This window comes from Sorex fumeus, unplaced genomic scaffold (assembly GCF_029834395.1).
Source record: "Sorex fumeus unplaced genomic scaffold, SorFum_2.1 ptg000064l, whole genome shotgun sequence".
In the NCBI taxonomy this organism is placed as follows: Eukaryota; Metazoa; Chordata; class Mammalia; order Eulipotyphla; family Soricidae; genus Sorex; species Sorex fumeus.
Genome location: NW_026606121.1, coordinates 714,027 through 739,610, shown reverse-complemented (window position 1 = coordinate 739,610; position 25,584 = coordinate 714,027). Strand labels below are relative to the sequence as shown.

The following is a 25,584-nucleotide window of genomic DNA, read 5'->3' as shown; positions in this document are numbered from 1 at the left end:
TGGGGCGGAACTGAGGGAGGTGGAGAGTCTGATCTAGGATCCTGTGCTTCATTGCCGAGCCAGATCTAGGCGATGTGCAAGAAAGCACGCTGATAGAGATCCTCGTGTCCAGCGTTCGTCAGGCATCTGAGGCTCACCCACCGGTTGGTCGGGTCACTGGGAGGAAGGTAGGACATGGGATGGAGTTCAGCGTTCGCCCACACATAGACTGTTGCCTTCACGTAAGTCTCTTGGCAGGATATTCCGCTTTCCAACCCTCAGAGAAAAAATCATCTGAGTGGAGCTGTCATTTCTCATCTCTTCCTGGATAAATATGGGGGTGGGGATGGCAACCACATCTCTATCCTCTGGATGGAGTGTCTCCATACCTTTCTCCCCACACCCAAATGTCTTAATTCCAGGGCTTAACTTCGAAAGAACGGAAGATCCAAGCTGATGACAAGGTGAAACTGACTGAACACCTCATCCCTCTGCTGCCGCAGCTTCTGGCCAAGGTATCACTGGAAAGGAAGTGGCCCCATAGGCACTGGAATAAGAATGATAGGGCTGGAGAGATAGTCCAGTGGGAAAGGCATTTGCCTTGTGCTTTAGCCAAACTGGATTCCATCCCTGGCACTCTAGACGGTTCCTGGGGTCCCCCAGGAGTATTCCTGAGTACAGAGCAGGGTGTGGCCTCAGCGCCCAGAGTAAACAATGAACCATGTGTTTGCTAGTGACTAACCTCTCCCTCTTCTCAGTTCTCAGCTGATGCTGAGAAGGTGGCCCCCCTGCTTCAGCTTCTCAACTACTTCGACCTCCACATCTATTGCACCCGGCGCTTGGAGAAGGTAAAGAAAGGGCAGCCTGCTGCCCCCCTATTAGGTCCCAGGGTCCTACTGCCAGGATCTGATTCTTTTCCAGCACTGGAGTCCCCCAAATGAGCCTTCCCTTTTCCGGGCATCCTCTTCTCCAGGTGGGACGCTGCCAGCCTGCCTTGCCCCACTCCCTCCAGGCGTCCTTTCTCAGCACTGTCCCCAGTTTTCCCCCTGCTTTGCTTCCTCTCAGCACCTGGAGCTGCTCCTGCAGCAACTGCAGGAGGTGGTGGTGAAGCACGCCGAGCCAGCAGTGCTGGAAGCCGGAGCGCACGCCCTCTACCTGCTCTGTAACCCCGAGTTCACCTTCTTCAGCCGGGTGGACTTCGCCCGCAGCCAGCTGGTCGATCTACTGACCGACCGCTTCCAGCAGGACCTTGAAGAGCTTCTGCAGGTACAAGGGGGGGGGAGTAACAGGATACCCCCAGCCTGGGTGGGAACACCCCCAGCTCCTGGGTCAATGCCGTTGCCTTGCTTCCTAGTCGTCCTTTCTTGATGAGGATGAGGTGTACAGCCTGGCGGCTACTCTGAAGCGCCTTTCAGCCTTCTACAAGTGAGCAGCTGCCTCTTTCCTCTGCTTCTCCCATGACTGGAATTGTTTCTCTGCATCTGTTCCTGAGTGATAATTCTCTCCCTGCTCCTCCAGTGCTCACGACCTGACTCGTTGGGAGCTGTACGAGCCGTGCTGCCGGCTGCTGCAAAAAGCTGTGGACACAGGAGAGGCGCCACACCAGGCCAGCAGACGAACTGGAGATGGGGCAGGGGCTGGGGAGGAGTTTTCAAGGGCCTGTGCCCCAGATAGCCAGCCCTTCCGGGGATGTAGACAGGAGGAAATGAGCACTGTGCAACAGGGCTTCCTCCCTGCTGCCTGGGATGGAGGGCCCACTTTCCAGGGCCCAAGAACAGCGTCCATTGTTCACTTTCCTGAGAGGCAAGGGAAAATTGGGGGGGCTCAAGGAGACTGCACATAAATGTGGACCAGAAGGTAGCGTTACCACCCAGGGAAACATCTGTGAGGATTGGCAGAAATGGGTCTCTCTTAACCCTGTCTCCCCCGCTCCACTGCTCTGCGTGTAAGACTGCCTCGTGACCCTCGCTTTTCATTACAGATCATTCTGCCAGCCTTGACTCTAGTTTATTTTTCCATTCTCTGGTCACTTGCCCACATTTCTGGATCAGACACTTCCCAGGTGGGAACATGAGTCTAAGTGATGGCCTGGGAATAAGGGCGCCTGGCTTCAGTTCCCCTCCTCATACCATTGTCTCAACAGAAGCAAATCATGAGTCTGAAGGACAGAATGGTGGCCTTCTGTCAGCTGTGCCAGAACTGCCTCTCAGATGTGGATCCCCAGATCCAGGAGCAGGTGAGTGTCCACTCCGTGGTCCCAGGGAGGCCAGCCATCTCCCTTGTTCTGCAGATACCTGCCTTGGTTAATTCTGCCATTTAAAGTACACTTTCTCCTCCATCCCTCCCCCCCCCCACAGGCATTTGTCTTACTCAGCGACCTGCTTCTCATCTTCAGCCCTCAGATGGTTGCAGGGGGTCGGGATTTCCTCAAACCTCTTGTCTTTCTCCCCGAAGCTACTCTTCAATCTGAGCTAGCAAGCTTCCTCATGGACCATGTCTTCATCCAGCCCGGAGAACTGGGCAGTGGTACAGGGACTCACTGAACTCAGGGAGGGGCTGGGGGCTGAGGCCTGGATCGCATTTTTATGGTGCATTTGATATCCGCCAGGTCATTCCCAGGAGGATCATTTACAGATAGAGCAGCTGCACCAGCGCCGCCGCCTCCTGGCTGGGTTCTGTAAGCTGTTGCTTTATGGAGTGCTAGAGATGGATGCAGCCTCGGATGTTTTCAAACACTACAATAAGGTACAGCTTGAATGGTCAGGACTTCAGACACTGTCTCACTGCCAAAAGAGCCAATGGGGAGTTCCCTGACTCCCAGTGATATCGGGCTTAAAAGAAAAGTTAGAGCTTAGAATGAAGATACAGAAGACAGAGTAGTAATACTTGGAGAAAAAGCAGTTGAAAGGAAGAAGTTCATTGAGGTTAAACCTTTGATTCTGTCTATGCAGAAGTATTTTATAGCAATTTTTTTAAATCTCATGCTTAACTACCTGGCAGGATTCTACGCACATAAGGGCACAGCAGTGAACTAAGTTCCACTTTGTTCATGAACTGCCATTCTAGTGAGAGAGAAACAGGATGGTGGCATGAGTGCCGGAGTCAGTGGCTACTGGCAGACTTGAAGCTGACCTGCTGGTGTTTGAGAGCGCCCAACACTGGCCAGGCCAGGTAGTGTTTGCTAAGAGGGAAACACTTTATTGCAGTCTGGAGAGCAGGGACAATGTCCAGCTGGAATGAGGGACTTGAAACTTGTATCTTGTCTCTTTTGAGTTTGGGGACCTTGAGGTCATCAAGTAATTTGGCTTCCTAGATAAAAATGTGTTTTTTTATGCATTTCTTCCTAAAATATATTAGGATTTGACTTTGCTGTAAAAGACAAAAAGAAGGGTACAGGTCTGAGTAAATTTATGTTTGCCATTCTTTGCCTATAGAACACTGATATAGTTACTGATTTGGCAAAGTAGTTCACTTTATGAATGCTTTAAAAAGTTTTTTGTCTAATCCTTCCTTACATTATATATATATATATTTGTTTATATGTGTAATATGTGTGTATGCATACACTCACACACATATATACTGTGGGGGTCCTGGAATTGGATAAAAGCCTTTTGGGTAGGGGGAGTGAGGGCTCAAGGAGTTTTCTTTTAGAAGAAGGGTTTTTCTTCACTGAAAGTGGGGTCAGTTGTCTCAGAAGCTCCCAGGAAGTTAGGTTGAGAGCTTATCTGATGTTCCAGTTTGTCTTGTGCCTATTCATGACCGTTAATATGTAGAAGGCAATCTCAGTAAATTAAAACTTACTCATTCCAAGATTTTTTTCAAGTCTTTAAATATATTTTTAGCTATCTAGAGCTCCATTGAATAATGAAGATTAAGATTACTTGTTTTTATAATTTGCTAGGGCTTCAGGATCAACACCTGTGCGCTTTTAATCAACTGGCATCAAAGATTCTCTCAGGGAACTCAGACCATCTCCTAGTTTTCATTTTGCTTCCTTGAATTTCCAATATTTTGTAATTCCCTTCTGTAACCCACTAGGAATGCAGTCCAGTAATATGCCTGTGACCACGCTCATTGGGGTTCCACTGTGAATCTGTGACTGAAATAACGGTGGTTACAGGGAGTCTCACAGGATCGTTGGGGCTCTCTTTATGCTTCTTGAGGGGGCCTTCCTAAAATCATTCCTTTCTCAGAGGTCCAAGGGGAGTTGTTGAGGCCCTGAACCTCTTTTCAGTTGGAGTTCCAAGTATTAATTACAGAAGTTCCTTCTACTGTGATAAGTAGGCGGGACTATTTTTCCAGTCAGAGGTGGGAAATGGACTTGCACATGGAGTATGCTCTGGTTGGCCCTGCCCGTCTACTCCAGTGGACACCTGCCTGAAAGGGAGATGCCCTCTTGGGTTTGAATAGCTCCTCACCAAATCTGAGTGCTGCCTGTTAGGATGGGGAGACACCATTCCTTCTGGCAGTATCTAGTACCTCCCTAAGAAGAGTGATGGTAGGAGTCAAGTGTGAAAGTGACAATTCATTATTTAAATCAGGTTGAGAATCTGGTAAAACTAGTTTCTGTGGCTCAGCTCCCTCTCACTGAATCATAGTATGACACCTCTTGTACAGTTCTTATCCTAATACAGGTACAGGAAGGATTGGACAGGACAAGGTATAGATTTCATCCCATTTCTCTTGTTCCCTACAAACAGCTCTAGGTATAAAATTAGTGTAGTAGTTTAAGGACTTGTGCTCAGGCCAGTTTTCCCCTGCTTCAAGGGATTATCATGTCCAGAAAGTCACAGATAAAATAACATCTGTTCTAATTCACAGGCACATAACTATAGCTTGACTAATTCTGAAGAATACAGCACAGGGCACTATCAGAAGGAGTACCTTGGGTGTTTCCTATTTTGTCTTAATTTTATGGAAGTACAAACTACAGTCAGACACACAAATACATAACCATTTAACAAGTAGGTTATTATTTGCCAGAGCAAAATCTCAATCTTTGGGTTTTTGTTACAGTCACCAAGGAAGTTCAAGTCAAAACAGCAAAGTTCAATCAATCAAGACAGATAGATAGACTAAATATGACAAAAAAATAAATGTCCACCGTTGCACAATTTTAAAACCAGTGGTAAAGAATTATGGTGTACCTCAATCTTCCTTGTCAAGATGTATCAAATAACAAATCCAGAGCTCTTCTGACAAAACCAGAATCCCTCTAAGAAGAGCTTTAACAGCAAATCAGAAACCAAGTTGACCTCGAGTACCTCTCAGCTGTAACTTCCTTCTCTGTCACTGGTTTATTTCCTCGGGCTCTGTCCCAGAATCTGTTTCTTGGGGTTCTAATTGAACACCGTCACGAATGTTAACCTAACACGTAGGCCTCAAATTCAGAACTAGGCAGATGAAACTCCCCCAGTGGAGGCTCTAACCTCCGTTCTTTAGAAGATCGATAATAATGAAGGTCTTGGCACTTCCGGCAAGGCTGCTCACTGGACTCGGTGCCTCTGCAAGGAGACAGATGTGAACACCAAGTGGGGTTACTCACCCATGGACATCTCATTTGAGCAGTTTCTCCTCGCCCAAGAATGAAAACGTGCCAAAGGCGGACAGTCCCCTATCTGTCACCATCCAGACCAGTGGGTGACACCTGCTCTGGGTACAACTGGAAGGCACTTCTATTGTTGACGTAGAGAAAAGACTTTTCGAGGGATGCTGAGGGATTTTTTTTTCTTTGAAAATGGGGTAGTAAGCAAGGTAATTTGGGGATTCTGCTCTAGACAGAAGTGTCTAGGCAGCTGCAGAGCTCTATCTGGGTGCCTGTCTCTGGCGGTGGGACTGGGAGCAGGGACTGAGCTCCCCACTGCCCAGGGAAGGCCTGGCGCCTGGTGTGCCTGGGAGTCAGACCCCAGCACACTGCCTTGGCTAGAAGGAAAAGGCTCTTGCAGTCGGTAATGTAATGAAGCAGAAAAGCAGTGCTTGGGTTTACCTTTCTTTAGTTTTTATTACTTTTAATTATATTATTATTTTTGTAGAGTGAAGGAGTTGGAAGTTATCTGTTTCTTCAGAAACAGCAGAGGGACCCAGAGCAATAGTACAGCAGGTGGCTTGCACACGACAGACCTGGGTTCCAACAGGTACCCCATGTGGTCCCCCAAGTCCACCAAGCTCAGAAGCAATCAGGAAGTAGGGTCCAAGAAAAATATGGGATGGGGCACTTCTGATCCTTGAGCTTTCTGGGTGATTGTTGATAGTGTAAGGGGAATCCCAGAATGAGAGCAGGACGCCACTTCAACAGAGTGCCCCCACTCTCACCTTCTCGCTAAGGCAGCTGGAAGCTGAGAACCACCCGGTCTGTCTGGACTGGGGGCTGAGGGCTACCTTTGGCAGGCAAAGGAGAGACCCTCCTGTCTGCAGCTCTGGGTTCTGTCTATTCTCAGAAGACACAGAGGCAACAAAGATGGTCCCTGCAGAACTCTCTCTGACTGGGTCTCCTGGATTTATGTGTTTATGGGGGGAGGGTTGTGGTGCCTAGGGATGTCTCCCAGCTCTGTACTCAGGATTTGCTCCAGAAGGTGCTCGGAGGATCAAGTGGGGCTGGGGATTGAACAGGATCAGCGTGTACAAGTCAGAGCCTTAACTGCTTTTTTTTTTTATCTAGCCCTTTTTCCCCCAGGGAGCGGGGTACACCCAGCAGGGCTCAGAAATCCTGGCGGGCTCAGGGGACTGTGTGGGGTGCTGGGGACCAAACCTGGGTTGGCCGCGTGTGAGGCAAATGCCCTCTTCACTATCCTGTGACTCAAGCCTTCTAGGTAGGTTTCTTGGTGGTCTGGACCTTCAGCTTTTAGGTGGCTTATGGTCTTTCGGGCTTTCAGATCATGTCTAGTTTAATGACTTTATGAAATTTATTGCCTAGAGATCTGTTAGCTGGCAGCCTCCCTTTGATATATTTTCTGTGCAGATTCTCTTAAAATTTGACTCATAATAAGTGTAGACATTGTTGGCTACTTTGAAGGTAAGAAGAGATGGAGAGGGGGCATTTCAGCTGAGTGATTTTCTGCTTATTGTATGAAATAGTCTTGGGTTTTTTGGTTTTGATTTTGTTTTGGGGTGGGGACCACACTCAGCGATGCTCAGGGCTTCTCCTGGTTCTGTGCCCCAGTGCCTGGGGGACCAGATACAGTGCCCAGGATCAAACCCAGGACAGCCAGATCCGAGGCACATCTCTCCCTATAAAGAATTTCAGGGTTTGGGGGGGTTTCCATTTTTCCTTTTAGCTCTTTTGGGTCACATCTGGTGATGCTCAGGGGTTATTCCTGGCTCTGCACTCAGGAAGTATTACTGGTGGTGCTCTATGGGATTCCAGAGATTGAACCCAGATTGGCTTATGTGCAAGGTGGGCGCCCTCCCCATATTTACTCTATCCAGGCCCTGAAATAGGTGTTTTCTGTGTCAAACTCAAATTTATCAAAGTCGGTAGCCTTGACTTGGTAGAGCCTCAGTTTCAGGCTCACTTCTTTGGTTTGTTCGGGTTTTTGTTTCTGACTCACACACAGCTGTGCTCAGTGCTTTCTTCTGGCTCGGTGCTCAAGAATTACTCCTGGTGGTGCACAGGGGACCATTGGGATGCCGGGGGTCAAACCCAGGTCAACTGCAAGGCAAACATCTCACCTGCTGTGCTATCACTGCAACCTTTTCAGGATCAACAGCTTTTATTCCAAGAGGGCTTGGTTGTTTCTTTTCCCTCTAGATTAGCATAGCAGGTAGGGCGTTTGCCTTGCATGCGGCCGACACGGGTTCCATTCCTCCGTCCCTCTTGGAGAGCCTGGCAAGCTACCAAGAGTATCCTGCCCACATGGCAGAGCCTGGCAAGCTCCCTGTGGTGTATTCGGTATGCCAAAAATAGTAACAAGTCTCACAATGGAGACATTACTGGTGCCCGCTCCAGCAAATCAATGAACAAGGGGAAGACAGTGCTACTTTTTGGGAGGTAGGGGGTATTGTTCATGGTCTTTGGCCATTTCTGGAGGCTTTTGACCAACCAGGCCAGAATTTAATACTAGGGTCCAGCATTGCTAGGGATTACCTGAATGCCCCACGCCCCCACTGCCAGTGTTGCCAAACCCTGGGGTTCAGGGGTGGGCCTAGGTCTCGACCATGCAGGCAGGTGCTCTAACGGCTCTCCTCTCTCTGCCCGTATCCACTACATATCTTTGTCTGAGCTAACATCTTTTAGCTTTGTACTTCCTGACTGAGAGAAAGCTTCCTTGTAGTTGCTCCTGTTTTGTTTTGGTACCACACTCCTAGATCTGTGCTCAGGGACAATCCTGGCCATGTTCAGTGATTCCAGCACACATGCAAGGCAAACGCCCCACCTGCTGTACTCTCTCTGGCCCTCATCTGAGTCATTTTGTGCTGAAATCCATGTTTCCCTGCCGAGTGCCCTTTTGGAATAAGACATAATTAGGAATTTGAAGGAAGGAACTGATGTCAGTGGGGGAGGTGGGAGGAAACTAGGTACCCTCAGTAAAAGAGCCTTGGTCTCCCCAGAAGTGCCCTGGGGGTCATGGTTTAAAGGCCTCCTGCCCCCCACCCCATGCAGATCTAGTCTTCCCCAGCCCCATAGGTGGCTGAGGCTGCAGCCACTCGGAGAAATTGCCCTTTGTAAGAAAAGGAAAGTCACTTCTCACCTCACAGAAAAGAATGTCAAGAGGCAGCCAGAGCCATAGTGCAGGGGGCAGCTTGGGCCTTAACACATGGCTGACCTGGGTTCAGTCCCCAGCATTTCAGAAAGAAAAATGAGAAAAAGAAAACTTTATTGACAGTAAGCCATTAGGTGAGAAGCTGGCAGGCTCCGATCTTCAAAGTAACCTCTTGTTTGCATCAGTCACAGGAAATCGTTTTTATAAAAAAAGAGAACGGGGTGCTCCTTTTCAAAAGAGGGTGCTGCAGACCGGTGAGGATAGGGGTGACCAGTAGATTCCCTGGGCTGCTGCGGGTTCCCTGAAGACCAAATGTCCACAGACGCAGGCCAGGGTTCCGGGTGAGGCCTCACCCTGCCACCAGATCTTGGCTTTTGGCAAGACAAATTCCCTATCCACAAGAGCTCACCGGTTTTTCATTTTAAATTCAGTTCTAAATGTACACTAGTTTCAGAAAGAAAGTAGACTTTTTTTCAAAAATTTTATTTTCCAAGGCAGTTGAGATAGAGAAGGGTCCACCAAGCAAAGGATACTTGGAGGGCTCACTTGGGATGGGAGATGAGCTGTGAAAATAGAATATAGACGGAACATGATGGCCATTTAATACCTGTATTGCAAACCACAACACCCAAAAGGAGAGAGAGAGAGCAAAAGAGAATGTGCCTGCCACAGAGTTGGGGGGAAGAGGGTGGGCTGTGGTGGGAGGGATACTGGGAACGCTGATGGTGGAGAATGAGCACTGGTGGAGTGATGGGTATTCGACCATTGTAGGACTGAAACATAATCACGGAAGTGTGTAAGTCTGTAATTGTATCTCATGGTGTTTCATTAAAAAAATAAAAAACATGAAAAATAAAATTTTTCTTAAAACTTAAAAAAATTTTTTTTCTTTTCCATTTTCTCTCATTCAGTACTATAATGATTATGGTGACATTATCAAGGAAACATTAACTCGAGCGAGGCAGATTGACCGAAGCCACTGCTCCCGAATCCTGTTGCTGAGCCTCAAACAGGTACCCCTAAACCTGCAGCCCACAGACTGACTCTGCCTCAACCCACCATTCTAGAAAGGTTCCCAAGAGCAGGAATTTGCTCATTGAGTTTTTATTTCTACAAGACAGTCTCCTTCACAACTAATAGAGTTACAGAAAATAAGTTTTTTTTTTAACTGACCAGTATCATGTTACGGAATTGTAACTGTCAGGATGTGGGAGCAGGAAACTGCTCAGGAATCCCTCATCTTCTCTCTCAGCCCCTCGTTGCTTCACACTTCACCTGGCTGCCTGGAGAGCGACCCAGCGCCTTCTGGCAGGGAGCAGGGCAAGTCCGTGTCCTGAAAGGGAAGAGTAGAAGTGGCTGCGGTTCTAGACAGAGCAGGGAGCGCTGCTTGCGTTGCATCGCATTGCATTTCTCCCTCCCCTGTCTCGTGACAGCTGTACACAGAGCTGCTGCAGGAGCACGGGCCCCAGGGCCTGACCGAGCTTCCAGCTTTCATCGAGATGAGGGACCTGGCCCGCAGGTTCGCCTTAAGCTTCGGACCCCAGCAGCTGCAAAATCGTGACCTTGTGGTCATGTTGCACAAGTAAGGACGCATCTTGAGGGTGATGGTACTCGAGTACTAGAGACATGTTCCGGGACCATGGGGAGCAATGTAGAGGGAGGGCCCGCTTGAGAAGCACTGCCAGGGGTCAGGAGTGATAGTATAGGCGGGAATGGTGCTTGTCTTGCATGTAGTCGATGTAGGTTCGCTCCCTGGCATCCCATTTGGCTCCCCAAGGACCACCAGGAGTGACTCCTGAGTGCAGAGCAGGAGTAACCCTGAGTGAGCATCACCAAGTGTGGCGTCCTCCCCCCCCCCCCCAAAAAAAAAAGTGCCACCAGAGAGGGGTGTGTGTGTGTGTGTGTGTGTGTGTGTGTGTGCGCGCGCACATGTGTGTACGTGTACACACTGGGGATGGGGTAAGCGCCTGCACAGGAGTGCTTAGCCCTGGGGGCACGGGGGAAGAACTTGGTTCCTAAAAGAATTCTGCCCAACCAGGGAAGGCATTAAGTTCTCCTTGTCTGAGCCACCTCCTACTGGCTTCAACCAGCCCCCGAATCTGGCATTTCTGGAGCTGCTAGCAGAGTTCTCCCCGCGACTCTTCCAACAGGACAAAAAGCTGCTGTGAGTAGGGGTGGCTCCCGTGGGGTGAGGGAAACTCCACCAGAGGCAACAGCTGTTCCTTCTCTTCATCCCACCCCTCCGCTTCCTCAGATTGTCCTATCTGGAGAAGAGTCTGCAGCGTGTCTCCCAGATCCCTGGCCTGACCTGGGCTCCAGTGAGCACCTATAGCCATTCCCTCAGCCCAGTGGAGAGCACCGTGGAGACCACCCCCCAGAGTCACCCCCACCCCAAGAAGAGGCGAGTGGAAGGTAATGTGTGGCGGGACCAGTGGCACCTGGGCTTCTGGCCTTAGCTAAAGTGTTTTCACTGAGCTGCTGCTGTTTGCTATCATTTACGATGCTTGCTTGCTTTTTTTAGTTTGTTTTGTTTGGGGACCACACCTGGCAGTGCCCAGGGTTTACTCCTGGTGGTGCAGGGGGACCATGTGTAGTGCTAGGGATCTGACTGCGCAAGTGCCATACCTCTGCTTTCACTCACTCGCTCTCTGACCCTGAAGAGATGGTTATATTCTAGATACAAGTCCCTTACCAAAAGATGCTGTACATGTTGCTTCCATTCTGTAGTTTATCCTTTCAGTTTCTCATTTGTGTTCTTTTTTTTTTAACTCAAAAGTAGTTAATTTTTATGAATTCCAGCCTATTTTTCCTTTTGCTCTGTGTGCTTTCGGTGCCATTTTGTTGTTGTTATTATAAATATTTGAGCCCTTGGCTTTCCATATGCCCTTCCTAGCAGAGCTCTGCTGAGAATGCTATTTTATCTCTTTCCTCTGGCATTTGGAAAAGTCCTGTTTCCTATTTCTTTCTACCTCTCAGCCCCTTATCATAGCAGCTTTTGGACTTAAGATGCCATTGTCATTTCTTTTGAGGGGGAGGCTGTGAGGGCTGCACCTGGCCATACTTAGAGTACCATGAGGTACCAGGAACCAAACCCAGAGCCTGGCACAAGCCACATCCCCAACCCTTCTGTTGTCATTTGGAGCTTTCCTTTCTCAGATGTGGGAATTAAAGCCCATCTCTCTCATTCATGTTTAGATAAATACTGTTTCCCTGTAAATAGATAGGTTTATTGCTATTTCTCAGGCTGGAACGATAGCACAGCGGGTAGGGCGTTTGCCTTGCACACTGCCAACATGGGTTCAATTCCACCATCCCTCTCGGAGAGCCCAGCAAGCTACGGAGAGTATCCCGCCTGCATGGCAGAGCCTGGCAAGCTCCCTGTGGCGTATTTGATATGCCAAAAACAGTAACAAGTCTCACAATGGAGACGTTACTGGTGCCCACTCAAGCAAATCGATGAACAATGGGAGGACAGTGCTACAGGACAGTGCTAGCTATTTCTCAGTTCTGTACCAGGTTTCCCTCAGACACACTTGGTTTCATTCTATTCTCCTGACCTTTTAGTTCACAGGGATATCCGCATGGAGAGCAAAGGCCCCCACACCCCTGAGCCTGCTGTCTTTAAGCGAATGAAAGGTCCCCCCAGTGGCACCTGAGGCCATTTCCACCCCCACCCGTCATTCCAGCATGGAAGGCGTGTCTCGATCCACTTTGGGAACTGCCCACAGGGTCTGTCCCTCCTCCAGTCCTAATGTGAGGCCGTCCCATTCCCCACTCTCTGCTTTCTCAACTGTCCCTTCCCTATACTGGGGGGATTGCTCAGGGTCTGGACACCTTTATGCCTGAGGCCCTGGGTGATCCCTGGTAGAACTGAGACCCGCATGCTGGCAGGTGCCTTGGGTGGCCCTGGAGCATCACCACCGTGTCAGGCCACTCTGCTGGTGGAGTGGCCCCCGAGATATTTGGGAGCCCCCCTCCCCCCAAGAAGAGCACCATGGCAGTTGGTGTACACTGTGTGTGCGCATTTCCCTTTGCAGGCCCTTCCAGGCGACACAAGGACGACATCCCTCTGTGCCAGGAAGAAAACCTGCCCCTGAACCGCGTCCTGCCCGCACCCACCCTCACCTCCACGGCTGTGAAGAGCAGGCAGCCACTGCTGGTGCTGAAGGAAGTAGAGGAAGTTGGTTCGGAGCCCGAGGCTGCCGCAGGGTGAGGCGCAGGGAGCTTGCCTTGTCGCTTCTGTTCTCTAGACCCTCACCTTCTCCAGTCCTCTTCTAATTTTTTTTTGCTTTAGAATTTGTCTTTTCAGGGCTGGAGCAATAGCACAGCAGGTAGGGCGTTTGCCTTGCACGCAGCCAACCTAGGTTTGATTCCCAGCATCCCATATGGTCCCCCGAGCACCGCCAGGAGTAATTCCTGAGTGTATGAACCAGGAGTAACTCCTGTGCATCGCTGTGTGTGGCCCAAAAAGAGAAAAAAAAATGTTGTCTTTTCCTAAAAAAGCAAGAAAAAGATCCAACATCTTTCCTAACCACTTTTGTGCCTTAGTGCAATAAATGCCTCTTTACCCCTCCCTCTGTCTTGGGTTTTTCCCAGCGGTGTGCAGGGATCACTCCCAGATCTCACTCTAGAATTCCTTCTGGTAGACCTCGGGAACCCTGTGGGATATGGGGGATGGAGCCCGAATTGCTGCATGCAGAGCGGCCACACCGTGGCTCTGGGTTGATTGACCCTTTCCAGTTTGCTCAGTCATTGATTCTGCTTCTTCCCAGCAGCTCATCCCTTTCAGGCACCCAGAGGTCAGGCCTCTCGAGCCCGCCTCGCTTCCCGACACCATTCAGCACTTCATGCTCTGGGCTGGGCAGCCGGCTGACACGGTGGGCTGTTTGTTCTCTTCACCTGCCACCTTGGGACCCCACCTGTCACCCCAGCAAGGAGCTTGCCCCTTTCCTTTACCCATTGCCTCTGGGCCAGGATTGGGGGCTTTTAAGCAAGGAATCTGCCTTGCAGGCCAATGTCCCTTGAGTATAAAACCAAGAGAAACAGCTGCTAGCTTGGGGGGGCGGGAGGGGAGAGAAAAGCACCTCTGCCTACAGCCCACCTGCGCCCCAGGGCCTTTGAGTTCTCAGGGACCTTAAAAACAGTTTGGACCCTGTCTGCCCCCCACATCTGTCCCATAGCCTCAGCCTTATGGAAGAGGACGAGGAGGAGCTGGCAGAGCAGAGCGAGTTGGGTGGAGAATGGCAGGTCGAAGATAAGGTGAGTGGCCTGGTCCCGCCTCCCTCTCCATCAGGGACAGGGAGAGGTGGGAGGGGCGCTCCTGGCCGCCTGGGTGGCACCTTGTCTTGGACATGTTGAAGATGGTTTTGGTGGTTTGAGGGGATCCCCAGTGTGCTAGCTACCTCCCTTGCCTCTGATAAGGACATTTTGAAAGAATGAGAGTAAAGGAGAGAGGTTTGTAAGTTGCCATTTCATTTTGCTAGACTTCTGTTTGTTTTTGGGTGCTAGCACCCTTGGGTGCTAGGCTGGGAAGGGTTACTCCTGACTCTGTGCTCAATAATCATTCCTGGCATTCCCTGGGGGTGGGGGGTGGGGGCAATGGGATGCCAGAGATCCAAGCCCCACAGCCCTCTCCACTGCTCTCACCTTTTTGCTACAACTTTTATTAAAATTAAGGGGCCAGGTTTAATTAAATTTTAATTACATTTTTAATTTTATTACAAATTTTCATTTTTATTAAAATCAAGTCCTCAGTACTGAGAGTCCAGAGCTGAAGAGGAGCAGTGTTTGGCCCTGCCTTCCCTGCCCGCCCTGAGGGTTTCCTAGCACCTTTCTGCAGCTGCCCAGGAGAGCATGTGGCTCCATAGGGCTGAGAGGCTTCAGCCTACCCCCCTGTCACCCTCCTGGCTTCCTCTGAAATGAAGCTCTGCGACAAAATGCAGTACAAAGGCCCCTCTAAAGTGGAAGTGGCTGGGTGTGCCTGCCTGCGTGGAGTGAAAGAAAGCCACGCTGCAAGAGCTTCCCACGAGAGAAGAGAAAGTCCTCTGAATTATCTTCCCGAAAGTTCTCTTGGGGAAAAAAATCCATTCTGTTTCCCAAATCCAGCAAATCTGGGGACTCCATTATGGGCCCAGGAGCGTGTCACAGTGGGCTCTGGCTGCCTTGCCTTGACCACCCTCCCTGACCACTCCAGGGCCCGCGGGAGACAGATGGGGAGCATGGTGGCTGGTGCACTCTGGCAGGGAATTCTGATCTTTGCTCTCACTTTTCTCTAGCAAGCAAGTGGCCTGTCTTCGCCCAGTGAGCATGGCCTGGACCTTCTAGATTCCACAGAGGTGCTTCTGGAGGTACGCAGCAGCACAGGTGGTGAGGCGCCGTCTGGAGGTGTTGTGGGCCAGGGAGAGGACAGGGGTTCTTAGCTGGAGGGGGTGAGTGGCAGATCCTGCCCATGGGAGCTCTCAGGAAGCCCGCGTGGGGGAGGGAGGCCTTCCTGCAGCTGGTGCCTCTTTGCTTTTTGGGTCATACCCGGGGATGCACAGGGGTTACTCCTGGCTCTGCGCTCAGGAATTACTCTTGACAGTGCTCAGGGAACCATATGGGATGCTGGGAATCAAACCCAGGTTGGTCGCGTGCAAGGCAAATGCCCTCCCTGCTGTACTATCGCTCCAGCCCCAGCTGGCGCCTCTTCTTAAGTGGCATCTTTCTTCTCACAGGATTTCTGACAGGCCTCTGACCCACCCCAGAGACACAGAACAGGGCAGGAGGGACCAGGACTGCGTACCTGCCTGAGCCTCTGGGGAAGAAGCAGAGCTATTGCCTTGAGCCCGGTTCCAGGAGGCTGAGCCACAGAAGCCTTGGGTCATTCTCCCGAGGCTGCATGCAGATGCCTATCTCTGGCAGTGTTTGGAAGAATGGGTGTCGATGGGGGGGGGGGGGGGGGAAGGGGGCGGAAATGCTGCCTCCCTGGACTGGATGGAAGGAGCTCTGGAGTTTACTTGTATTTTGGGGAACATCTTTCCCAACCACTTTTGTGCCTTAAAGATTAGTGCAATAAATCTATTTGGCTTGTTGGTTCCCTGGTGTGTTTGGAGAATGCAACAGCCCTCAGGCTGTTACTCCACATTGGGGGGCTTTGGGGCGCGTGTCTCTAGCACAGGAGCTGGAAGGGGGATTCTGGCTGGCTCCCACATGCAGGCCAGGCCTCACACTGGTAGCTCTTGCCCAGGGTTCACAGTGCAAATTATTGCTCTCCCAAAGACACACGTCCTGCAAGAGTCGGAGTTACTCTCCATGTCTGACCCCCAGATTCTGTACACCTGTCTGCATCTTAGCCTGCCCCAGCTACTGCTTCATCGTCTGTCAGGCCAATCTCCAGAACCATCCTGCCCTGTCCCCTCGCGGGCCACTCTCACGCACTGTCTGGAAACACACGTTTCCCTCCATCCCACAGCACCCGCATGCTGCCGCACCTCCTGCAGTCCTTCCTCCTGTGGCTTAGGGGCCCTGCAGCTTCTCTGGGAGATGGAATTTCCAGATCTTCCCTGTACTGAGCACCAACCTGCGGGTTCCTTCTGAGTTTCCCATGCTGGACACAGCCATCAGCATGTGCACCGTCTGCAAGCAGGGACTTGGTCAGTTGCCAAAGCCACTTCCCCCTCCAGCCTCTCAGATGCAAACTAGAGGTGGGTTTGCACGTGTCCTTTGGGAAATCTGCAGCTGCCCATGCCTAGGTAGCTGCTGACTCAGCTTCAGCCTGTTGGGGAGACACTGAGAGGGGTTTGCTGGGCTGCGTGGACAGGGCAGGCACCCAGGCGAGGCTCCTTAGATCACAAAGGACCCTGAGGGGAAGGGGATCGTGTTCATTCACCACCAGCCCAGCTGAGGTGCTTCCAGGCCAAAAGAGGAATGTGGGAGCTGTCAGCGTGGGCTCTCTGCTCAGCCACACAGCCCCAGTGTGAGGCGGGGGAGCCCCCCGTCTCAGAATCTGCCCCCATGACTTCTACCTTACTCCCTAAATACAAATGCCTGGCTGCGTGTAACTGAGTGTGGGTCTAGAGCCTTCCTGCTCCACCGTGAGCTAGAGTGATTAGCAGAGGGGACTGGGGTGTGGCTCCATGAAACATGCAGGCCTGGGATCGCCCCCAGCACCCAGCCAGCTGTGAAGGGGGTGATGCTGGGTTAAGGCCTTAAAGAAACTGGCAGTTTGTATCCTTTTTCCTGAGCGGCTCACTTTTGGACCCCACATGCCACTCAGCTGCATGGGAAGGCTTCCTGGAGGTGCAGAGCCTCCTGTCAAGCCACTATGGCATCAGGAATCGGCACCATCTCCAAACCTGACCCATCAACTGAACGTGCAGTCAGCATGTGACTCCAGAGCACAACCTGACACACTGTCCTTATCAGTTAAGCATTTGAAACCTTACAGAAAAATTTGTGATTTTTTTTTTTTTGGTCTGTACACTGCAGTGTAATGGTTGAACTAATGAAATAGTGTCTGAAATGCTGATGACTGGGCTTTGGAAAGGGAGGAGGCCACTTCTGTGTCTCCCCCACCACGTGTGATGGTGGAGGAGGGTGGGCTGGTTGAAAGGAATCTCTTAGGGGCTGGAGTGATAGCACAGCGGGTAGGGTGTATGCCTTGCACGCAGTTGACCCAGGTTCGATTCCCAGCATCGCATATGGTTCCCTGAGCACTGCCCGAGTGCAGAGACACAGAGCCAGGAGTAACCCCTGTGCATCTCCAGGTGTGACCCAAAAAGCAAAAAAAAAAAAACAAGGAAGGAATCTTTTCAGCTGGCCAAAAATGGTTAAAAGTGAAAAATGCCAACTTAGGTTTTTTTTCCCTCTAAAAATATTTTAGTGATCTCTATGTGAGAAACATTTTTCAAACCGTAGCTAAAAACTTTGAAGTAGAAAGTTGCTTATTTTATTATTTTTTAATGTAGGAGTATTGCTATTTATTCATCCATTGATTAGGCTGATTGAATTGGTCATGAACTCCGCCTTTTTCTTTTTTATAAATTTATTTATTGAATCACCGTGAGAGCAATTAAAAAGCTTTTGGATTTAAGTGTTGGTCATAACAGTGATCAAATACCCATCCCTTCACCAGTACCCATTTTCCACCCCCAAAAAACCCAGTATACCCCTCATCCCACACCCTCCCCCTACCGTGGGGCAGATAATTTTCACATTACTCTCTCTACTTTCGTTACATTCAATATTTTGACACCAGGCCCATCATTATTATTTGGGATTTTACTCCAACACTCAGATCTGCCAAAAGGCAACCGTAGGCAATTTGTTTTCTATTGCTGGTTATGAATAACATGATGTCTCACAGTCGCAGTAGTGGCCGTGTGATTTTGGAATTTCGAAATTTTAGCAATTAAATCTGGAGGGATTTCTACCAAAACCTGCTGGGTTCCAAGATTTGTTCCTGAGTCTCTGGGATCATGACTGTTAAACAGCTTGATCAGGAGCCAGAGAGGCCATTTGTGGGGTCTCGTTGGGGCAGGGAGGAAAGGGTCAGTTCTGCCCCCATCCCGTGAGGCCTTGCGTGTCTTGTCACTGCGGGCCCAAATCTGACTGTTCAGTGGCCTCTGGAGGATGGCGGCCACTGGGCCGCCAGGGGGAACAGGTCAAGGCATGAAACCTTTTCCCACCTGGGGTGGCCCTGTAACCTACGGGGACCAGACGCATTTCTGCCAAAAGTTGCTGGGTTCTGAGATTTGTTTCTGAGTCTCTGGGATCATGGCCCTTAAGCAGTTTGGTCAGGAACCAGAGAGGCCTTGCCTCCAATTATATAGCTGAGCTGGAGGTGGTTTGTGGGTGTGTCTCCCACATACCTAACTTTTGGCCATTTACTTTCTTGGTAAACTTGGCCCCAAATTTTTGGGGTCTGGCCAAAGGTACAGCAGCAATTTTGGGGTATCTAGAAGTCTGAAGTCGCCATCAGGCTCCTGATGCACTCGCCTCACAGGTACAGATTGACCTGCTGGCGGCACCATACCCCATCAGTTTTTGGTTTTGTTTTGGGGACACACCCAGGAATGCCCAGAGATCATTCCTGGCAGGGCTCGGGGACCACTTGGCCTGGGATGGAACCAGGGTCACCTGCGTGCCTGGCAAGTGCCCTACTAGCTGTACTGTCACTCCAACCCCCACTTGTCATTAATTTTCCCTTCATTAGTATGGAAAAAATGCTTCTCAAAAACATACAGAACCAGATGTTAGATGAGTTAAAAATAAAAAAATTCCCTGAAATTCTTTTAGATTTTAAAACAAGTCGGTGTAAATAGTATTCTTAGAGAGGCCAGAGCAATAGTACAGTGAATAGGGCATTTGCTTTGTACGTGGCCAACCCGGGTTCAATTCCCAGCATCCCATATGGGCCCCTGAGCACCAGGGGTAATTCCTGAGTGCAGAGCCAGGAGTAACCCCTGTGTATCGCCAGATGTGACCCCACAAAAAAAAATAATTTTCTTAGAGAGGTTGCGGTGGTTTAGACCACACCATCCTGTGACAGGAAGCCCGTCGTATTAAGTAACAGTTGTACACAACCTCAGACCTTTAGATGCCCATCTTCAAGGTAAACTATGAACACATTAGGAGACCACTGAGGCCACCAGTCTCATCTAAACAATAACAAGAAGTAACTTTATCCCAAGGCCAAAAGGTACTCGGGGTCTGGGGCCACTAAAGCCTGCTGGTGGCAGGAACCACCAGGATTAGCCAGAGGTGCTCAGAGCACCATGAGGTACCAGGGATCAAACGGGGGCATCTACCATCACCACAGCTTCCGCTTGATTATACTTTGATCTGTAAAATTTAGAAGCATTTATTTTTCCTGCAGGACCCTGTGAATGTTTTGGGCACGGTTAGAATCACATACACATGCACTTGCACACCACCCTATCCCCACCCCAACCCCAGTCAGCCTCAGCCTGGAAGGGTCTGGAGCCTGGAGCCTCTGTGCTCTACCGCACCGCCAAGCAGTGCCTTACAGGGGACAGCAGCTTTCTACCAGATAACGCTTTTGAATGATTTCTAGGATCATTTCTATCCTAGAAACAGCCCAATCATTCTTAGGGACTGGAGCGATGGTACAGCGGGTAGAGTGTTTGTCTTGCATGTGGTCAACTGGGTTTAACCTCAGACACCCCATATTAGCCCCCTAGTCCTGCCAGGAGGGATCCATGAGCACTTCCATTTATGGCCCAAAAAACCCCAAATTAAAATTATTCTTCAATGCAGATGATGTGAAAATTCTTAATGTGTTCAGTTGGAACAGTAGAAAGACACAGTGATGTGTGTGGCCAGGAAGAAGCCGTGAATGATAAAAGAACCCACAGAACCTGGCAAGGGCTTCAAGCAGGCACTGGAAGCCTGAGTCCCAGCAAACTGGAAGGAAGGAGATTTCGCCTGGGGGCTAAGGAGACCCAGTGCATGTTCTGCCACAGGAGCACTGGGTCTTCTCCCCAGCACCACATGGTTCCCACAATACTGCCATGCAGGGCCCAAGACAAACACACAGATTCGAGGTTGGACCAGGGAAGAGGTTGAGGGTGTAGGGAAAAGCCAACAGCATCACCCCTGCCAGGACAGGGGGGCACCTGACCCCGAAACAGCGCTTCTTCCCACTGGGCACAAACCTGCTCATTGCATTCCAGCTTTTTAACTGTGTGTGAGCAGCAGCTCAGCCCGGCTGGTAACTGCCGGTTCCAGAGAGGCAGCTTCACCAGGGTCGCATCCTGGCTCATTGCAGTAGCCTCACAGTGTTGGGAAGAGCTTTCGTTCCTAAGGGGACATGTGCGAAACCAATTTGTGAGTCACTCCAATTAAATTTAGCACAGAGTCTACATTCCGTGTTACTGTTTATTCTGTTACTTACACAAGAGCCCAAGTGGCCTTTCCCACATCTGAGATCTGTGCAGAAAAGAAAGGAGTAGCTGTGTCACTTTACAGACCTGGGCTGGCCACAGATCCTGAACACCGACAAGCTATGAGGGCGGGGCAAGATGTGCGCCAGTGCCAACCCCTCCCCACTTCCTGCACTCTGTCTGTCAGTCACCCCAAAGCAGGAAGATTCTTGTGGGCGCATCACCACTTTGTCTGTGCTTGCATCACTAGATCTTGGCGCCAGCCAAATCCTCGGCACAGTGCTCACCACAGGGGCCGTTTTCAGCACCGCAGAACCAATGAGATTTCACCGGAAATGTAAGCGGAAGTTGACTCCTACTATACCTGTGCCCCCAACCTTGGCTGTGTCAGCTGTTTCCACTCACTACCCCTTTTCCTCAAGAAATGCAACAAGAAATGGACAAGCACTGCCAGAAACCACACTCTTTTTGGTGATTTGCATTCAGAAGCCTTTTTACTATGGGGCTGGAGAGCTCAGTGGGTAGGACCCTTGCCTTGCACAAGGCTGGGAGAGGTTTGGTCCCCGCAACCATGTACCGTCCCCCCAGACTCACCAGCAGTCACCCCTGAGCACCACTGGGTGTTGGTCCTGAAACCAAAACAGACATTTCACTGTGGCCAGCTGTTCCGCGACTGTGGGTTCATGACCCGGGGCTCACCGGAGGCGACGCTCCCCTCTGCCCGCTTTCAGCTCGCCCCTTCTCTGCCCTGTGTGTTCCCCTTAGGTGGCGCAGCCTGGATCTGAGCTCTCTTCCCGGGGAGATGGTTCTTGCCACAGCCCCACTTTAGGCCCTGCCCAGGGCTTGGCCTGCGGGGGTCCTGGTTCCCCGCTGACCGCTGACCGGGCGAGGCCTGAGCCCCCAACTCACAGGAGGCCACGCCCAAGGAAGTGGAAGCCTTGGTGTGGGCTGTCACCTAACGTAGGAGGGAGCGCTGGGTCCTGCCCCCCACGCTGAGGTTGACTGAAAGGAAGTGTGGTTTAACGGAGCACGGGCTGGCGGCTGCTGGGCCTGCGCCGTTCTAGCCAGGCCCGGGCGGCCATGGACAGGCCCCTGGCGCTGCTCCCACTCGCGGCGCTGCTGACACTCTGCATCACGGCTGGTAAGGGGCAGCAGCAGGAACTGGGGCGGGCGGGCCGGGACCAGGCCTGGACCTCCCCACTCCTGTATTCTTCAGGGACCCCCGACGTTTGGATGCGGGTTGAGATGGAGGCCGAGAGCCTGTCCTTCACCGTCCACTGTGGCTTCCTGGGGTCTGGATCGCTCTCCCTGGTGACTGTGAGCTGCGGAAAGTCGGAGACGGCTCAGGGGACCAAGCTGGCCGTGCTGTCCCCCGAGTCGGGCACCTGGCACTGGGACCCTGACTGCCAGGCCCGCTGGGAGACCAGAAGCAGCATCTCCCTGACCCTGAAGGGATCGGAGGGCAGAAGCCTTAGCCCCAACACCACCTTCTGCTGCAAGTTTGTCTCCTTCCCCGAGGGCTCCCAAGAGGCCTGTGGGAGCAGCCGGCTCAGCACTGACCCAGGTGGGCTGCTCAGGGGGACACGGGGGCCCAGGCACCGCCACCCTCTTACGCTCTCCTTTTGCTTAGGGCTTCCTGCGCCTTCTCCTGCCTCTGGACTGCGGGCAGACCTGGCCGGGATCTGGGGGGTGACCGGGGCCCTCCTCCTCGGCTGCATCTACCTCCTCCACCTTCTGTATCGGCAAAGGCATCGGTGGGAGCCGCCCGCAGGCCCCGCCACACCCCAACACACTCCCGGGTCCCTCCGAGACCCCCAGCTACTCCACAGCCAGCCCCGGACACCGCAGCAGGTGAGGGTGAGGATGAGGGGGTGCGTCTGCATCGGGATGGGATGGGGTGGGCCCTGGAGGCAGAGCTCACTTGGCCTCTCCCCCACAGGCAGCCAGCAGAACCTTCCAGACCTCGTTCCCTCTGCCCTCGGCCAGCCTCAGCACCAAATCCTGCTTCCCCACAGCCCTGCACGCGGGGCCCTGGGCCCTGCCGCCACCACCTCCACCTGCCACCCGGGCAGCGCTGTACGCCACAGCCCGCGGCAGATTCGTCTCTGTGGAGAACGGACTCTATGTTCGGATGGACGAGACATCCCTCATCTCTTTCCTGGACCCGCTGGGGCCCAGAGCCGGGGTGAGAAGGTGCATTTAGGGGTACAGTAGAAGACCCCACCCACAGGTCTTCCTCCCTGGCACCCAGGACCCTCTGTGGGTGCCGACGGTCTGCGACCTTGTTTGGTCCTTAAGTCTCAGGTGCCTCACATGTAGCAGCTGGGCCCACTGCTGCGGATGTGGTCGGCCTGTGTGTGTGTGTGTGTGTGTGTGTGTGTGTGTGTGTGTGTGTCTTCCCAGGTGATGTCAATGATGAAACTGCTTTTCTGGAGAGCAGCGGGCAGGCCAGGAGGGTACACGCCTTGCACGAGGCCACCTTGGGTTCAGTTCCCAGCATCAAATATGGTCCGTAGCCCTGCGGGAGCAATCTCTGCACGCAGCAGGGAGGCGCTCAAAAACAAAACAAAACAAAAAAAAAAAGGTTTTCTAACTTGGATCTCTACTAGCCTATATTTGGGGGGTGAGATGCTTAGAGATAAGCAGCCCCTGGGGATGCGGAGTGGGTTGGGGTGAGAGGGAGGATGGGGTGTCGGCCTGGGAACCACAGGGATCCATGAGTCAGGGTCCTGGCGTTGGACATGGAATCCCCAAGCCAGGGTTCCTCAGCCCAGCCTGAGGTGGGGTCACAGCACAGTGTCACGTGCCCCAACAGCTGAATGTCTCCCCACTCGCCATGCCAGGTGGCCGTGCGGGCTCAGCAGGAAGCTACTCTCTGGGTGTCAAGGCGGGGGGCCCTTAACCCTCTCCCCACCATGTGGATACTGGTGTGGGGGGAGCTCCTGCCCTTCCTCAGTCCACTGGGCAATGCCACCGCCAGAGCAGGCTCGGGAAACACACCTTCTGCCTGCAATCTGCTGGCACCCCTTTTCCACTCCCTGCCATGCTGGGCCCGTGGCCTGGACCAGAGGGCGGACAACTGGGACGAGGGTAGCCTCCTGTCCCTGGAGCCAGGCGGATTGAGTGGCTCTGGGGGGTGGGGCTGGGATGTTGCAGAGTCCCTGAGAGGCGGTGCCTGCACCAGGACAACGCTGTGTGGAGGTTCACGGGACTTGGGGGGAGGGGCTCTTGGAGTCTCAGTGCTCTAGGGAGAGTCTCCTGGGCAGGGAGACAGTGCAGGCTCCTGATGCTCACCAGGCAGCCTGCAGGCCCTGCACGCAAGGCCCGAGTAGTACCATGTGCTTGGCGCCAACCTGAGTGCAGAGGACCCAGGCCGGCACCCAGCGATCTGAGAGAGGGAGGCGTGCCACTGGGTGTCAGGCCGAGTCCACACTGGCTCCACACCAGGTGGCCCCTGGGGAGAGTTAGTGGGCCCAGGGGGACAGAGCTGGCCCAGTCTTCATGCGGGACAAGAGAACTTTGACCTCTGAGTCCCGGGGCTCCTGGCTTGGGACCCCAGTATCTATGAAGCTCTCTGGCCCATCACATGCAAGTAGCAGAAGGACCAGACCTGAGGGGAGAGGGAAGACTGCAGCCCAGAACCTCAGCCTTTTTCAGACTCACTTTTTTCAGACCCCGGGGGTGGGAGTTCCAGTGCCTGAGGTGACATGGGGAAGCCACTGGGGCCTGAACTGGAAGGCAGGCAGATGCTTCCGGGGTTCAAGGAGGGAGGCACAGGGCCACCCCCGGGGCCTGGCCCAGCCTCTGCATGGGTAAGGGGGGCTGCAGCATGGAAACCTTGGAGAACTGGCTGGGCAGGTGGTGGCCACACCTGTGCTGGAAATGTGGGCCACTGACAGCCCTGTGCGGGACGACCCTGCTGGGCACAAGGTCCTCCGGCACCATGAGGGGCTGCGAGGGGACAGCTGTAACTCCTAGCCGCCGCCCCCCCACCCTGCACCCCTGCCCGGCCCTGCAGCCCACTCAGAAGCAGGACTGGAAGTCAGCTCCCACCCCCCTTCCCAGCCTACTGGTCCCCGAGAAGCCACCCCCCACCATCACACCCGTGCAGCCATGCCTCTCCCCACTGTCCCCTGCCCCCTCCCGACCAGCCCGCTGGGCAAGGCACCCCCAGCTCTGTGACTTTAGAGAGTGGAGGAAGCGGGGACCGTTTCAAGGTCGGGGGAGACCAGCAGTTCCAGACAGCGAAAGATATACTGAGGGCGGAGGCCGAGAAAACGGGCAAAGCTCCGGGTGGTGTGTAGAGCAGGGGGAGGGCGGGGCCCTGAAGGGAGGAGGAGTCCGTCAAGGCCAGGGTCACCTTTTTGGTTTTAGGCCATAGAGGGGTGCTGGGTGACTTGTGGGAGGGAGGAAGCAGAATGGAGGCGTGGGAGGCTTCCGGTCAGGGCGGTGGATGCAGATGGAGAGTGGCCGGGGTCGGTGTTAGGGAGCGGCTGTTCGCAGTGGGTTCAGGAAGCAGGGACGGGCACAGCAGAGCCAGAAGACACCCAGTCCCAAATCCCAGGGAGACAGGGTGGGGTTCCAGGTGGAACGGCTCAGGGGGCAGATGCCATGCACAGGCTTCTCTGCACACCCGTACCCTCTAGACAGGCCAAAGCAGGGCCTGGAGCAGGCAGGGGGAGAACGCACTGGCTTGACACGACCCAAGTTCAATCCCCAGCAACCCATACGGTCCCCTGAGAACTGCCAAGTTCAAGTCCTAAGTGCAGAGCCAGGAAGAACCCCTGAGCATGACTGGTGTGTGACCCCCTAAAAAAGTCCTTCTCGTGGGCATCAGCCTCGTTTGTGTTCTAAATAACAAGAGTCACTTCATTGTTGCGGTTTTGAAAGGATTTTAGGAACTAGGAACAGAGACCACATATTTTAGCAGACTCTGCCACTGTTCTGTCCCCACTGTTCTTCCTCGGGAAATCCCGAGGGTTTAGGGAACTGTAACCAGGAAGCAGGATCAAAGCCAAATG

The 25,584-nt window shown here is 52.5% G+C and overlaps 2 protein-coding genes across 2 annotated transcripts in view; both read left to right on the top strand.

The window, feature by feature from the left end:
* Positions 1-21,348, top strand: part of STAG3 (STAG3 cohesin complex component) — a 36,296-nt gene extending 14,948 nt beyond the window's left edge. The window contains exons 15-33 of the mRNA XM_056128312.1: positions 64-167; positions 402-494; positions 738-827; positions 1,045-1,245; positions 1,334-1,404; positions 1,498-1,585; positions 1,961-2,041; positions 2,123-2,215; positions 2,337-2,505; positions 2,588-2,724; positions 9,593-9,694; positions 10,115-10,263; positions 10,720-10,845; positions 10,936-11,093; positions 12,719-12,890; positions 13,454-13,558; positions 13,862-13,940; positions 14,957-15,047; positions 21,329-21,348. Of these exons, the coding sequence (XP_055984287.1) occupies positions 64-167; positions 402-494; positions 738-827; positions 1,045-1,245; positions 1,334-1,404; positions 1,498-1,585; positions 1,961-2,041; positions 2,123-2,215; positions 2,337-2,505; positions 2,588-2,724; positions 9,593-9,694; positions 10,115-10,263; positions 10,720-10,845; positions 10,936-11,093; positions 12,719-12,890; positions 13,454-13,558; positions 13,862-13,940; positions 14,957-15,047; positions 21,329-21,348 (2,129 nt within the window). The remainder of the gene's footprint in view (positions 1-63; positions 168-401; positions 495-737; positions 828-1,044; positions 1,246-1,333; positions 1,405-1,497; positions 1,586-1,960; positions 2,042-2,122; positions 2,216-2,336; positions 2,506-2,587; positions 2,725-9,592; positions 9,695-10,114; positions 10,264-10,719; positions 10,846-10,935; positions 11,094-12,718; positions 12,891-13,453; positions 13,559-13,861; positions 13,941-14,956; positions 15,048-21,328) is intronic.
* Positions 21,349-21,640: 292 nt separating this feature from the next.
* Positions 21,641-24,541, top strand: PVRIG (PVR related immunoglobulin domain containing). Its single transcript, XM_056128311.1, has 5 exons — positions 21,641-21,704; positions 21,780-22,127; positions 22,194-22,420; positions 22,503-22,748; positions 24,392-24,541. The coding sequence occupies exons 1-5, from the start codon at positions 21,644-21,646 to the stop codon at positions 24,539-24,541; spliced, it is 1,032 nt and encodes a 343-aa protein (XP_055984286.1). The 5' UTR covers positions 21,641-21,643.
* Positions 24,542-25,584: the final 1,043 nt, after the last annotated feature.